This window comes from Anabrus simplex, chromosome 6 (genome assembly GCF_040414725.1).
Source record: "Anabrus simplex isolate iqAnaSimp1 chromosome 6, ASM4041472v1, whole genome shotgun sequence".
Classification (NCBI taxonomy): Eukaryota; Metazoa; Arthropoda; class Insecta; order Orthoptera; family Tettigoniidae; genus Anabrus; species Anabrus simplex.
Window position 1 is genome coordinate 126313274 of NC_090270.1, and position 16864 is coordinate 126330137.

At 37.2% G+C, this 16864-nt stretch overlaps 1 protein-coding gene across 3 annotated transcripts in view; it reads left to right on the forward strand.

The window, feature by feature from the left end:
- The window catches only part of zip (myosin heavy chain 10), a 458974-nt gene that overhangs the window by 213490 nt on the left and 228620 nt on the right, over positions 1 to 16864 (forward strand). For all 3 annotated transcript variants that reach the window (XR_010860546.2, XM_067149903.2, XM_067149904.2), the window contains exon 4: positions 777 to 800. Coding sequence is in view for 2 of the 3 variants with exons in the window: in XM_067149903.2 (XP_067006004.1) it covers positions 777 to 800 (24 nt within the window). In the remaining variant the exon portion in view is untranslated. The remainder of the gene's footprint in view (positions 1 to 776; positions 801 to 16864) is intronic.

The window sequence follows — 16864 nt, forward strand, 5'->3', positions numbered from 1 at the left end:
ATCTCCTTATCCCATAAGTAGACTCTGTATGGATACACAAATTGTAAATGAGCACTCATAGAATACAATATTATTAACCATTTTATTTTTGTTTTTTGTGGACTTTATGCTAGGATTAGACATGTTGTTTTTTATCACTGTTCATGCGACACACTGATTGGCACAAGACACTCAAGCCAATTTAGTATTCTGTTAATCCTTCTAGTATTAGGCTGGTAAAAATCCCACCGCTGCCTGGTTATCAGATAATTGAATGTCTCAACAAATATATATATATATTGGTAAGGTGAGTGAGTGAATGGGGAAATAGTTTGCATGCTGCCATTTCACTAGCACATTGGGGTATATAGCAAATTGAGGCAACTGCTGCATGTAATGGGCAGTTTACTGTATATTCTTTGGTTCATGAGATATATTTCTTTATAACTGTAGGGTGACAACTTGAAAGTAAATTAAATGGGGTTAATGACTTCACCAAACATCTTTATCTTTAATTCTTTCTGATTGAAGGTGTTTTTTTTTTACCAAAGGTAAATTTGTTGATGGTTTCAATAAAGGTTAATTAATTATTAGTCTGTACAGCAAAATTCTTAATTTAAAAGTAGATTTTGTTAGTCTGTAGTTCTAGTGCTAGAACTAGAAACAGGTTGTAGTGACGTTGGGAAGTCCCTCATTTGGTTTACTATGACTCGCTTGGTAGATAAGTATGCTGCATGTGTTTATAATATATCCCTTGTTGTCCCTGTTTCTGTTGCATACGGCTGCTGCATGACCAGGCTCCCAGCCCAGCTCTCATCATTGTAAGTATCTCTTCTTTCTGCACTTCTATAATAGAATGATGCTAATTATTTAGAAACAATACTTAGCACATCTTGCAGGAAAACTTAGTTGTAGAACAAAAAAAAAAAAAAAAAAAGAAAGCATCTTAGCTCTTTCTTATATTATTTCAGTAATGCAAGAAGTTGCAAAAGTCTTCAATATAGCTGTGATTTTCTGCTGTTATCATTCAGTTTTATATTTTATTACAGAATGGTTGCACACTTCTTGGAGAAGTTAAAATTCACACTTACGATTTCATAGTTTAGTAAAATTTTACTGATTTGTAGAAATGTGTTTCAGAACCACGAGTTTCATGCCAAGATTGGAATACACAAACTTGCTTGTATGTTCTTATGCAAATATATTACCTTGTGTCACTGGTATAGGTGTTACATTAACATGCTAGCATGCACCGCAGTTCTAATACCAGCCACTACAAGCTGGATTTTTAAAATCGGAAGTTGTGCCCATTGGTTTGGATTCCACCTAAAACCGGTGATTCCATAACTATTCTTCTTATCCCTAGCCATGTATGTGCCCGCAGTGTGGACACTCCTGAGTATCACTCAGGGTTGATTCTTCTGAACTGTAGAGAGTAATCCCTCCGTTTTTGTACAGGGGTAGCAGAGATGTCTTTCCACCTTGTTGCTGTTGGGCATCCTTGGCCTCTTCATGGCTCTGCAGTAGCAAGGGCTTTGTGGACAGGATGATCTTAATCACGGCTTGACATGCCCGTACCAGCGTAGTTGTCTCTACTCCAGTCTCTCACCAGTAGTAGCGATTTCAAGGGATCTTTGAATGTGTGTAGCAACACCGCAGACTACCCCAGCATTCGCTTCTCTGTGGTGTGCATTTGCTGGTCGCACTATTTCTGCCTTTCCCAGCATTCGGAGTCACATGAGGGCTGGTCTGACCACCATTTTGTAAACTTTCCCTTTAAGCTTTATGGGTATCAGTCCATTGCAAAAGACACCTGTCAGTGATTGCCATTTCATTCAGCTAACATTGATGCAATGCTTGATATCTTCATAGTGTGGAATTCGTGGTAATGACAGCTGAGATAATTAAACCTGTCAGACATCACTAGTGCTTCACTAGCTGGGAATGTGTTGTGCAGACCAAACAACTTCAGCTCTGTGAAGTTGCAGAACATGTGTTGTCTTTTTATGGCTGGTCCTGAGTCTGTTTCTCTCCAGTGATGCTCTCCAGCTAAGGCTACCTTGATTTCTTCACACTTTTTACCAAACAGAGCAATTTCATCTGTGTGTAGTAAGATCCATGATAGTTCTGATATCATCTACTCTGTCAAGTAGTTAGTGACGATGTTGAACAGAATTGAACTCGGTGCCAATCCCTGATACACTCTGACTTCAACCGGGGAACTTTCAGAGCGACCTGAGCTAGCTGTTACTAATGAACAGATGTCCTGAAAATGCCTCGCATACTCCTCAAGGATCTTTCGGTGTCACATCATCACCCACATGATCTCTTTGGGAACATGGTGAAAGCTTTCTCTAGGTTGATGAACACCATGCTGTAGTTTCTTACAGAGTACATAGTGTTTCTCTGTCAAGAGTCCTAGAGCCTGAATTGCATCACTCGTTGATGTACCAGATGTGAAACCTCACTGGTTCTGATGTATGTTGATAATATTCTTGATGCTATTTACAGTGACATGCTCCTATATTTTGAAGGTGCATGAAGTAAGTTTGATGCCTTTGTAGTTTCCACATTCTTTGACTTCTTTCTTCTGCTTGAAGATTTCATGGTAGCTTCAGCAAAACTTTTCTGGCTTGGGTATACCAGTAAATATCTTATTAAACATCTTTGTCAGCCAGACATTTCCATCTGCACCCAGGGCCTTCCATAGCACCACTGGGATGTCATCAGGCTTCACTATATTTCCAATCTTTATCTTTGACGTGGCTTCTTCAACTTCAGCTGGAGTGATCTCTGGTACAGATCCTTGAGCGGGAAACTGTGGAGTTACTACATCCCAGTAGAATTCTTAATTGAGGAACTCATTGAAGTATTCCCTCTAGCAGTTGTTGATGGCCTTGTGCTGTGCAAGCAATTTCCCTTGATTGTCTTGTACATATTTGGTGGTGATTGTCGCTAGATTGCTCGTCTCACTCGGTGGCAACTTTGTAAATTTGTTTCACACCCTCTTGCATCTCCAGGTCTTCATAGAAGCCTTGCGCTGCTTCTCCCTTAGCTTCTGAAACTACTGCCTCTAAACGTTTCTTAGTGTCCTTGCACTTCATCTTCAGACATGGCCCATCCTGGCTGTTCATAGTCTTCCACCACGCCTTTCATCTCTCTGAGTGCCTCTTGGACTTTTTCTTTCCACCATCACATCTCCTTGGTGTTCTTCAGTCTCCTTTTCGAGACCCCTCAGGTGCTGCCTTGCTTTCTCAGTACAGTAACTCTGAAACTTTGCCATATCATGGGCTGGGCTATTAATGTTATTTGCCTCCAAATCTTGGTCATTATGGGCCCTGATGTCGCTGACAAACTGCTGGGCTGTCTTAGTCTCTTTTACTGGGCAAGTTGGCCTTGCAGCCTGGGGCACGCGGCTCGGAGCTTGCATCCAGGAGATAGTGGGTTCGAATCCCACTGGTGGCAGCCCTGAAGATGGTTTTCCATGGTTTCCCATTTCCACACCAGGCAAATGCTGGGGCTGTACTTTAATTAAGGCCACGGCTGCTTCCTTTCAACTCCAAGGCCTTTCCTATCCCAACATCACCATAATACCTATCTGTGTCGGTGCGACGTAAAGCCACTAGCAAAAGGAAAGTCTCTTTTAACCTAAAACCATTTGATCTTCTTTGACAAGGTAGCGGATGACTTAGCTTAAACTCGTGCTGTGATGTGAGAGCTCCACCTAGAATGACTTGCAATCAACAAGTTGTATGAGCAGGTCATGATTGCAAAGGATTTAATTGATCTGGATACATACACTGGTTTCTTTCAGTCTGCCTTGAACTACAGAGTTTTTGACTTGTAGGTAACGTGTTCGTCCATGGTTCCATGACTATATGATCATAAATATTAACATTTGCTTAAAACTACAATCTTGTTTGCTTTTGATAATGCCAGAATGAAGATAATTATCTTGTATAAAACTGTAGGGAAAGAAACTTCTACGATCTGATGATTGATTTTTCAGTTCCTATCTTCTTTGGAGAGAACCATGACAGATGGTAGTCTTATTATAAATAGGTACTCTTTAAATTGCAGGGAATATTGATTATTGAAACCTGTTTGTACTTAATGAAGCGGCGAAGGTTTCATACACTTTAGAGTACACTGTAATTTCAAGTTTCACCGGGCGAGTCGGCTGTGCGGTCAGGGGCGCACAGCTGTGAGCTTGCATCCGGGAGATCGTGGGTTCGAATCCCACTGTCGGCAGCCCTGGAGATGGTTTTTCGTTGTTTCCCAGTTTCACACCAGGCAAATGTTGGAGCTGTACCTTAATTAAGGCCATGGCCGTTCCCTTCCCACTCCTAGCCCTTTCCTATCACATCGTCGCCATAAGACCTGTCTGTGTCGGTGCGACGTAAAGCCACTAGCAGAAAGAAAAAAATTATGTTACTTCATTGAAATATTTTTCTCTCCCATCTCTATTCCCTTTTATCCCACTCCTTTAAGTTTCTTGTACTTAAAATATTCTGTCAATTATAATAAATTACCGACTGCTGCATCCATAATTTGGTTGAGTGCCGATTATTAAAGTAGGGGAAAATGGTCACATGCTTTTGTATTTTCTTTTTAATTATGGAATTATGTGGCTTGATGTTAGTTTGCTGTTACTTTTAAATGATTATGTAGTGTTTATTAATTCTAGTTCTCTGTTTCAACCTTACAAATGTACATCATGCTTCAGTTTTACATGTGGATGTTAGCTTTTAGTTATTATTTTCATTATTATTATATGCGAATAAGCCCATTGGGACCATGCAAAGTACTAGAGGGGCGTATTTGCCTTCCTTTGTGCCCATATTTCTTTCATTCCTTTACTGTGGGCTTCCTTTCTGTCTTCAGACCAGGTTGTTCTAGTCTTCTTTGGTCTTTCCTGTTGGTCAACTTGCTATTTGTGAATTTTGAATCTGAAGATTACCCTGGTTTGGACATCTGCTGGTGTGATTCCTACCTGTTTCAAATATTTTTGATTTTGCCAATCCATTCATTGTGTCAGTTTCAGCTTTACTCCTGTTTTCATAGAATTGACTGTTTGGTAAGTCTATCTGGATGCATCCTCCTAATATGTCCATAGAATCTTAGCCTGTGTTTTCTAATGTCACTATGAATATTTGTGTATTATTTGATTTCCTGTGTGCCTCTTAAGTTGGTATTGTCCGTCAGTGAGTTTTGGGCCTAGAATTTTTCTTAAATTTTCCGTTCAATTTTGTCACTGTTTTCAATATCTGCTTTCCTGTTCAAAATTAGTATCTGTGATCCTTTAGACATTCTGGTTTAGTGACTATTGTAATTTCTTAGTTTTGTGTGCTTGGAGACACATTTTTTGTTACTGATTTTAGGGTTACTCGATATGCAGTTTTCATCTTTTGGCATCTAATTTCATTGGCTTTTGTTTCGAGTGCATTTTCCTGAATTGTTTCACCAAGATACTTAAATTGTGATACTCATTTAATTTTGCCATATTTTGTCTCCATGAATTTTGGTGCTGCTTTGTTGCAGGTCATGTATTCTGTCTTTTCAAAAGATATCTGAACGCAAACTTTTTCTGCAGTTTCTTTCAGGAGTTCATACTGATTTTGGGCTGTTGAAATGTCTGGGGCAATCTATCGCTAGTTTTCCTCTGCCTAAAGTGATCGGTTGGTGAATTTTGAGGACCAATTTCTGTTTGCACCATTCTTGTATCACTTCTTCAAGGACACAGTTGAAGAGTAGAGGTGCGAGGCCATCTCTTTGTCTTATTCCCGTTTTGATTTCAAAGTGATATGAGGTTTCACCCATTAATTTAACCTTGGACTTCGTGTCTGTCAGTGCCTTTTTTATGACTGCAAGTGTTTTCATGTTTTAACCTTGTTCTTTCAATATTTGGAAGAGTGATTTGCAATCAACCGAATCATAGGCTATTTTGAAATTAGCAAATGTGCAGACTAAATTTTTGCTACAAATTCTCTGATATCTTAGGATTAGCTTTAGTTTCAAGATGACATGTTTGGCCTGTTCTGAATCTGCCTGATATTCTCTGATTTGTGGTTCTAGTTGTTGTTGTTGTTGTGCTCTATCAAGAAGACATTGATATAGAATTTTGTATACAACCGATACTAGTGAGATTCCTCTGTAGTAGTTTACATCTGTTCTGTCTCCCTTTTTGTGTAGCGGGTGAATTAATGCATTTTTCCAGTCTTCTGTGATTTGTTCTGTTTGCCAAATGTCTTGCATGATTTTAGTGATTTCTTTTATGGTGTTTGGGCCTGCTGATTTGAGTATCTACGCTATGATTCCATCTTGACCCGAAGCTTTATTGTTTTTAAGTCTTCACATCTGTCTTGCGATTTCTTATTCATCTGGTTGTAATGAATTCGGATTAGTATTTTCAGGTTTTTGTGGAGAAAATCTTTTGTGTTGGTTGTGGACAACTCAGTAATTCTTAAATTATTATTTATTATTATTATTATTATTATTATTATTATTATTATTATTATTATTATTCAGTATTCTATATGCATGTTTTTATCTCTTACTTTGCACAGTAGTATTCAGTGCAAATTAGCTTTTTTCCTCTAGCACCTTTAAATTCTATAAAAATAAAGAGGTTAGCATGTAGTGGGCTGTTATTTTGAACACACACATTGATTGTTGATCTTAGTGTAGAGCAAGTACCATCCAAGACTGGGAGAGAAGAGTATTCTATTAATTAATTAATTAATAATTAATTAATTAATTCATGGTTCTACTTGTTGTGCTCTATCAAGAAGACATTGGTATAAAATTTTGTATGCAACCGATGCTAGTGAGATTCCTCTGTAGTTGTTTACATCTGTTCTGTCTCCCTTCCTCTGTAGCGGGTGAATTAATGCATTTTTCCAGTCTTCTGTGATTTGTGATTAATTAATTCATTCATATCGCTCACTGTAATGTAAGTTATTGGCAGATTTACTTCTGCAGATTTTTTCCCTTTTTTTAAGAACAGCATATTACCAGAACTGGGCATTATGTACCCTCTCCTACTATAATAATTTGATTAATCGTAGAAACTTTCAACTAAAGTTCCATAGGCCTTTAGGGTGATTTTTAAAGTTCACCAACCACTGCATAGTCCAGTACTGGCTTGACCCTTAACTACCAAACTTGTGCTAGATTCCTAATAATTATCAAATAACATCACCACATGTGTAACATAAGAAAAAAATCATGTGTTACTAGAGAAAACAAATGGCACTACAGAATAACTCCACCCAGTTCTTTATTTCATAGTGTAGAAAACTCCCCTGACATTTGATGAAATCTTTGGAAATTAATTGAAAGTGGTAAATCATATAAAATTGCACGGTCGTTGCATGGTTACACCATTTATTTTATGAAACATCTTAAAAGAATGAATTTATGTTAAGTAGGGCTATATCGCATGGTTGACTCCAAATGACAATTGCTAATTATGTGAACCCCTTCGTAAATTCTCGGTTTGTTCTGTATGGTGTGTTACTTTGACTTATTGGGATATACTTTCTTATAGATTGTGGGATGTCATAAGGAGTGATGTGAACAAAGCCTGTGGGAGGGTGAATAAGATGTGTGTGCAATCCCATAACAGAGTAGTCCTCAGTTATCCAGTTAAATCCATAGTGCATGACATATGTGTTGATATTATGTAAGAAATGAAGAAATACGTTCCTGAAATGGAACTCTAAATTATCAAGGTATTGATATTTAGGTATGGGTCAAGTTGCTTTGTTAGGGTATTTTACATCATTCCATAATTCTTCACAATTCATATAATTTCCTTTGTACATTTCAGACTGTTCATCAACTCAGCAATTTCTTGTCAGAAAACATTTTTGTTCTTGTGTGATTTTGTATTTCCTCTGGAGCAGCTGAATAAAAGATCCACAGTGATGATGATGATGATGATGATGATGATGATGATGATGATGATGATGATGATATAGCTTCAGCTGCCAAAATGAGTCATCTTAGTTGACAATGCCTGGAGCTTGCTTGTAGTGAATGTATAAATCACAGTAGTTATTTATACCATCATCGTTAGATTCAGTATCTAATAATCTGTGTTCCAATTTTTCAGGGGTATGTACACAATAACGGTTAAAGATTTTAACTACTTAACACAACAGCAGTACTTTCATTGGAATGTCAGTGTTTTTCTGGATGGAATAGAAATTTTATGCATGAAGGAAGAAACTTTCTTTTCCTCAAAGTATTTCTATACTTTAGTTCATCATTTTAAACTTGATCAGTTCCAGTTACATAGAACTAATTGGACTAAGTAGTTGGTGTGCTATTTATTTACCATTTATAGAAGTCGAAACGGTTGGAATTAGAATGTTTCAACACCAAGCCAATGTGGCAGATATGGCAACATATCCCAACCAAACTTGTACAACTTCTTGCATGTGGCCAAGACTTTCAAAACCTCCCACTGTCTCATTGAAAGATAATGCCTATTCTATTCATTAGTTCCGAACTCATTTTCTATTATATTTGGTATAATTTTTGGAGTTGACTGTCATCATTATCATCATAATCATAATAATCATTTCCAGTTCCAGTTTCCCCGGTTAAGTGTTCAAGCACTCGCCAGTTCTTTCTGTCAGAATATACTTTCTGTTCCTCTATGTTCTCCCACTTGATATTCCTCTTGTTGAACTCAGATTTCATTGTGCCTATCCATCGATTCCTTGGCCTCCATATTGGTCTCTTCCCTATCACTTCTCTATCAAAGTAATTCCCTGCTGTTCTCCTTCTGTCCATCCTCATTACATGACCAAAACATTGTAGGCTGAATCTTCTTAAAAGCTTGCTCGGTAAGTGGTATTTCAATGCCAGCCTCCTTCCTGTTCTCTTCATTTCTAGTTTTGTTTTTCCTGGTAATTTGGTTCGTTGTTCTGATGAATTTCATTTCTGTTGACTGGATTTTACTATCAGCCTTGTTGTGTAGGGTACATGTTTCGAGTCCATATGTGAGAACTGGAATGAAGTAGGAATGAAACAGTTTTTCTTTCTCGGGTAGTTTATCTTCACAGAGTAGATTACTCACTTGCAAATAAAATTAAAGCTTTTTTGAGTCCTGGTTAAGTATTTCTTGTTTTATTGTGTTATCTTTTGAAATTATACTTTCAAGGTATTTGAAGTTAGAAACAGATTGTAAGAGGGTTCCCTCCAGAAAAAATGTTTGAATCTGTGCCTTTCCTGTTGAAAGTTGTTTTAAACATAAAACACATTCTAGAAACATAAGAATGTTAAACACGTGTAAGTTGCTCATCTGATTGATGTGGCAACAGCTATTGGTAGGAAATGCCTGTGATATACCACCTGACCAAAGCATGACAACCCTACTTATCAGATGTTTTTTGCCTCTGACTAACAATTTTTCTCCTTTGCAAAGAAAAATACTTCTTGTTGAAAATGTTACTTTCACTTAACTATATTTGGAACTCAAAAAAGTGTAGCATCTGATTTTGGAGAACTTTCAAGAGTTAGAGCCATTCATGCTCAGAATTTTCTGAACTAGAATAATAGTTATGTGCTGATAGTTGTTCATCAGGCCATTGACTCATTCTGAAGTGAAAGTAATGACAGCTCTCAAAATTACATTGGTTTTTAGGTATTGAAGCCCAGCTGGTGACCATGATTTTTAAGGCGTCAAATGTATATGATCTGACGCTGTGGTTAGCTGGTTCGGGTCCTGTTGTGGGGAGGGTGGGGATTAGCAAAATGTTAGTTTGCAAAGTAGGAGAGGTGGTGGTATATAATTCCTAATTGTTAGATTATGTGCCAAGAGCCTTGATTCAATTCAATCATCACCACCACCTTCATTACCTCGCATCCAAACGTGCATGTCGCCCATGGGAGTCATATAGAAAGGCCTGTACCAAGTGAGCTGAACATGTCCTTGGACACTTGTGGCGCTAATAGCCATGTGCTAAATAACTAATGAGTAAAGTATTGTGTATCTGAAAATAGAGGGAGGGTATATACTGGTATGTAGTTTATATATTTTTATGCCATTTTTATGTTAGAATAGTAATTAACTGAACTTGCATTCTTGCCCCTTGAAAGAGACATAACAGTGATGTAACTGAAGTTTCCTTAATTTTAAAACTGAAATTATTACTTTTTTGTTGGTTATACTTCTGTTTACAACTTCCAAAGATGTTGCGTTACTTTTCCAGTTAACATCTGTTATATTGAGATCACCCACTACAATCACGTTCCTTTCTTTGTCATACCCCACATAACTGATTATCTTGTCAGATAAATCTGTATCGGTATGAGTGTCACCCCTTTTAGGTCTATACACCCCAAAAACATGAAGTTGCCAGGCTGAGTGGCTCAGACAGTTGAGGCACTGGCCTTCTGACCCCAACTTGGCAGGTTCGATCCTGGCTCAGTCTGGTGGTATTTGAAATGCTAAAATATGTCAGCCTCGCGTTGGTAGATTTACTGGCATGTGAAAGAACTCTTGCGGGACTAAATTCCTGCACCTTGGCGTCTCTGAAAACTGTAAAAGTAGTTAGGGGGTTGTAAAATCAATATTATTATTATTATTATTATTATTATTATTATTATTATTATTATTATTATTATTTAAAATGTGAAGTTGCATGTTATGTTGAGGTATGAGCCTTACACCTAGAATTTCAAGTTTCTCATCCTTAAATTTTTCATTACTTATTCTTCTTTCTCCAGTATGAATACTCCCCCTTCTTTGATTGTATGCTGACTGTATGATGCACACTCCAGTTTTGTGAGAAAATTCCTGCATCCATAATAAAGCCTTTCAGACATGATTCAACTCCTATTACAAATTCTGGTAAAATACACATTTTAAATTCATCATAATAGTCATTTTCGTTTTCCCTTGTCTAGCTTCTGCCAGGTCGGGGTGTTAATGGCACTTCTCCACTGTTGCCTCTCCTTCTGCCACTCCTCTTCAGTAATTGTATTCCAGTTCAGTATTCTTTTTCTTATACTGTCCTTGACAGAGTCTATCCATCTTGCTCTGGGCCTCCTTCTTGCCCTCTTTCCTTCTATCTTGGCCTCCAACACTCGTCCTCATAACATGTCCAAACCATCTCAATTTATTTTTCTCCATACTATCACTATGTTTTTCTACCCCTATCTCTTTTCTGACCTCAACATTTATTACTATGTCTTTCCTTGTCTTCCCTACCATACTCCTCAGGAACTTGCTGTCAAAATCAGTGTCTGATGCATACGTTAATATAGGGGTATAGCGCATCTTGTACATTCTCTCTTTACATTTCATAGGAACACCAGGGGCCTATTCCACAAAAGGGTCTTGTACATAAGTTACTAGTGTGGGTTCTTGTAATGTATGGAGTTGTACATTTCTGTTCCACAGAAGATTGAAAGAGTCTTGTATATTACCAGTGAATTGTTAAGTTTTACAAGTGACGACATATCGATAAACATACTACGTCTTGGCATGAATCAGCTGTTTATCTTTGTATTCCATTCGTTGAATTAAATGCAGCAAAGATTCAAAGAACTCTAATATTTCTGTGAATTTCTTAATGCTACAATGTTATTTTTCAGTTTATTTCTTTGATGGTAGGAAATTACTCCGTTATTATAACCCATTCTGTTCTTCCGCGATCCTCGTATATGTTCCATGATAGTCTGACATACCCTGGTCTGTTGTTAGGAATCAGATGCTGCTAATAATGATGTTCAGCTGCCAAACTTAATTGTTACGAAATTGCAAACTCTGCATGAATTGTTAAAATGGTCATAGGTTATGATTTTCATTTCCATGTTGATGTATAACTAATAAAATAGAGTTTGAGGGATGTTTCACCATTCAACACAATGTAAAATATTTGAAATTTATTAATATTAATAATTCAAATATTTTACATTATGTTGAATGGTGGTACATCCCTCAAACTCTATTATATTTGTTAAAATGGTGTCAAGAGAAATGAAGTTATTCATTTTGAAGGAAATAGAAAGATGGAAAGATATTTTCGGTGCATTCAGCGAGAATCTGAAAAAACAAGACAAAATAAATGGTTGGATGGAAATATTTGACATGGGGAAAAGCTCGTGGAGCTTTTGAGGGGAAAATTTGGATGTATGTAAGAGATATTCTGCTCATTAATGATTCCAGATTCCTGGAAAATGTTTGTTCAGTATTTTCAGGCCAGTGAACGATTTGAGGAAATTTTATATCATCAGAATGTATTGACCTACAGACCAAAGATTTTGCCATCCCATGGATATCTGCAATACCATGGATGGTACTGACCACCATTTCCTAGCCAATGTAGTGTTGTTTGTAACTGTGTTTAGCAGAGAGATATTTGTGTTCGTAGGATGTTTTAACCTATGCCCAATATCTATCAAAAGTTCTTCCACTTGTATTGTGCTTAACCTAAAACGCTCATTGTTTTCAAATACAGTGTTAAACTGGAAGTTTTTACAGAGTTCGATAGCTGCAGTCGCTTAAGTGCGGTCAGTATCCAGTATTCGGGAGATAGTGGGTTTGAGCCCCACTGTCGGCAGCCCTGATAATGGTTTTCTGGGGTTTCCTATTTTCGCACCAGGCAAATGCTGGGGCTGTACCTTAAGGCCACGGCCACTTCCTTCCCAGTCCTTGCCCTTTCCTGTCCCATCGTTGGTGCGACGTAAAGCCAATAGCAAAAAAAAAAAAAAAAAAAAAAAAAAAAAAAAAAAAAAAAAAAAAAAAAAAAAAAAAACACCCTGGAAGTTTATTCTTTCCCTATATAGACGGTAGTTTTCATTTTCATCACCACCACTATCACTACTGCTAGACCACATATTATCAAAATGTTTCTGAAATAAGTATATTTAAATAGCACTAGTACATTTATATGTACTTTCACTGGTAGAGAATACTTCCCAAATCACTAGTAAGTTACAAGTACTAGTACTTCTGTGGAACACACCCATAAAAACTCACTGGTAATTACTAAGTATGGAGTAGTAAAGTACAACCGTAGAAAATTCTTTTGTGGAACAGAAACTCTGGTATTTGCACTAGTTACTGGAGACTTTACTTGTAATGTACAAGACCATACTTTTGTGGAACTGGCCCCAGGTTCCTTGCATTCTGGTTGAATTGATTTCCCGCTTGTACCCTTCTACTGATCTCCTTACCCAACTTTGCACCTTGCATTATTTCACTTCCCAAATATTTGAAGTATTCAATATAACCTTGAGGTTTTGCCCCCTGATGCTAAAGATTCTTTTTCCTTCTCTTTTCCTTGTCATCACCACTGTTTTGCTCTTCTCCATACTGATCTTCATACCATATCTATATATATAAAATAAGAGTTTTGTCTGTACATTGCTCAGAATTTGAAAATAATGGTGTTTCTGTATCGGTCATGTCCATAGTAACAAGAAAATGCATTTTTTACTTTTCCGTAATGTCTGTCTGTATGTATGTATGTATGTATGTATATACACGCATCACGAGAAAACGGTTGAAGAGAATTTAATGAAAATCGGTATGTGAAGTTGGGGGATGAGCCTCTACAATCTAGGCTATAAATCATTTTACTCACGCTGAGTGAAATGGTAGTTTCGGGGAAGGCCTAAAATGTAATTCTCAAATATTTATGAGAGGCGTAATCGATGAATGCTACATAACTAAGCTTATATAGTATTACATTTCCTATTATTCATGCCTTATACATTGTTACCGTACTGGCTACGATCACAAAGATATTCATGAATTTGGATTTTTGTTACCAAGTCTATATCAGCGCCGAGTAACGAGAAAATGGGTAAACAGTATTTAATGAAAATCGGTATGTAAAGTCGGAGAATAAGAAACTACAGCTTTTGGTATAAAATATTTTACAAATCACAGAGTCGAAAGAAAACTAAATGTGAAGGCCTACAGTATAGAAAGCTCATAACATTGATCAACAATAACATTACATTGACCATTGTTTGTCGTGATGTGCTTTGTGTCTTCTGTTGCCCCTCATCTCCGGTAGATAGGATTACTGCTGCGTACAGAGTATTTTTTATTTGATTTACGTTGCACCGACATGGCGACGATGGGATAGGAAAGGGCTAGGAGTGCCTTAGGCCTTAATTAAGGTACAGGCCCAGCATTTGACTGGTGTGAAAGTGGGAAACCACGGAATACCATCTTCAGCACTGCCGACAATGGGGTTCGAATCCACTATCTCTCGGATGCAAGCTCACAGCTCGCACCGCTAACCACACGGTCAACTCGCCCAGTCGTACAGAGTGTAACAGCCTGTCAGAATATTGATGGGAAGTAGCTGCAGAGTTAGATAACTTTCTTCTTTAGCATGCCATTCCCCTGGTTTATAAATTTTCTGATACTACTGGTACGTAACACACTGGATCATCATAGCATTCGGGCTATTCAATCCCTACTCTGAGGCACTGATTGGTATGAACAGTGTACATATTTAGCGGAATAATGGCAGATGAGTGTTCATGGCAATCTGCGGCCTGGTCATCCCAGCTCTGGAACTTTGGACTATTAGATTGGTACTGCAATCTAACCGCAGCACTGTTCGTTAAAAGTGATAAAACGTGCGGCTTTCCATTTGATCAAGTATTTTATATGATAGCATTGCTTTTAATCGCTACATTCATACTTACGTTTTTGTAATTACCTATGTTGATTTCAGGTTAGGAAAACCACAAAGTCAGTCTTTCTGAGAATCCCGTAGCGAAGCACGGGTACATCAGCTAGTTTCTTAATATTGTCATTTAAACCCTTTAGTTGGATTTGCACTTCTGTATTGTTGACTCACCAAATCACCATGTTATCTGCAAACAATATTTTCATATCCATGAATTTGTTCTCCCCACTGGAGTCTGGACTGGAACAATTCTTATACATTGCTTTCATTAGTTCCCTTGATTGCCTTCCACATCATTTTTTTTCCTCATACCTTTTCTCTATTAACACTATCATATGCCTTCTCTAGATCAAGGAATACTATCATCAGATCTTTTCCATATTCTCACATTTTTTGCATCAGTAACCTCATCATAAATACAGGGTTTCACAACTAAATATTTTTTTATTATCCACCTTGTCGGTACATTAGTTGCTTAAGGCAACTTATTATTTAATTGTATATGTTTCGTATTTTTGTTACATCTTCAGCCACATAACACTGTTGAGATGAAAAAATTGATACATTGACAAAAAATACAATGCCTTGAGAGAAAGTGTCCTTAAAAACAGCGTAAGAAGCTCAAATGACATCAAAAACAAAATACTCGTGAAAAAATATATACTGTAAATTCTTTTTACAATTGAAAGTGTTTCCTTGACAACTGCTAGATTACAAAGCTTTCAATTGTAAAAAAATATATTTTTTCATGAGTTTTTTTGTTTTAAATGTTATCATTTTATCTTCTTATGCTATTTTAAGGTGATAGTGGTGGTGATTATTGTTTTAAGAGGAAGTACAACTAGGCAACCATCCTCTACGTAACACTAATCAGACAGAAAAAATGGAAGGGATCCGAAACTTTGAAAAATGAAGATATCGGTAAAAGAAAGACAAGGACCACAGAGGGCGTGAAAATGAAAGACTCCCTAGGCCTCGAATGTTCTAATACCGTCAGCGTCAGAAAAGACAAGAGTCGACCAGGGGAGGTCGGATAGGATAGCTGAAAGTAAGGAGCCTGGCACAAGTAAGTGGAAGCAATGCCAGGACTCAACTAAGGGCCCCGTGGTCACCAACCCAGCTCTAAAGTTAAGAGCCTCTGGGGCCCATTTTAGTCGCCTCTTACGACAGGCAGGGGATACCGTGGGTGTTATTCTACTGCCCCCACCCACAGGGGGACATTTTTAAGGACACTTTCTCTCAAGGCATTGTAAACTTTGTCAATGTATTAATTTATTAATCTAAACAGTGTTCGCTGAAGATGTTAAAAAAATGTGAAACTTGTGCTACTATTAAGTTGCCTTAAGCAACCAATGTATCAACTAGGTGGATAATAAAGAATATTTAGTTGTGAATCTGTTAAAGTGCGATACAGACCATGAAGTTGATTTTATCGCTGACCTGCCCTGTCAGAATAGACACTGCTCTTCTAAATTTTTTCCACCCTGTCTCTCATCCTCCTTTCTTTTATTCTCTCCAATATTTTGGCTACTTGTGACAACAGACCCAAAGGGGATAAAGAATAGGTGGAATATTGATAATTGTAACTTACCTTCCTGTCACCTTTCATAAATACTGGTATTATTACACCTTTACATTAATCATCAGGTACATGCTTTTTCCTTCATCTATACCTTAGCAGCCTATATATAACCAATGTAGACCAATAGGTCCTGTTGACTTTATAATTTCCACACAGATTTCATCCATCCCTGCTGCTTTTCCTGTTTTCATTTGTTTAACCCCTTAAGCGGGGAGCTTGGTACACACTAGCTCACTCTCAGGTGGGGAGCAATTTCCCTGATTGAAGAAAATATTTAATCACTTGATTAAAAACAATCTTAGACTAAACTGAACTATTGAAGGGCCAAAAGAGAAATATTTACTTGAATATAATGTATTTAATTGTTGAAAAATTCGATTATTTTGATTTTTCAATACTTTGTGCAAAAACGTACTAAGTGCTTTTACACTGTGAAATCGAGATTGCTTTTTCCTAACAGCAAAGCTCTGGTTTTTGTTTATACAGTAACTTTCACCTGAATATTTTAGGCAATTTGCTATCAATCTCTGCCTGTAAATAAATGTTTCTGTGTATGTAAATTGTAGATATACAAAGTTTACTTGTACAGATATACAGTGGAATAAATTATAATACTCATGAAATTTTTGGTTAT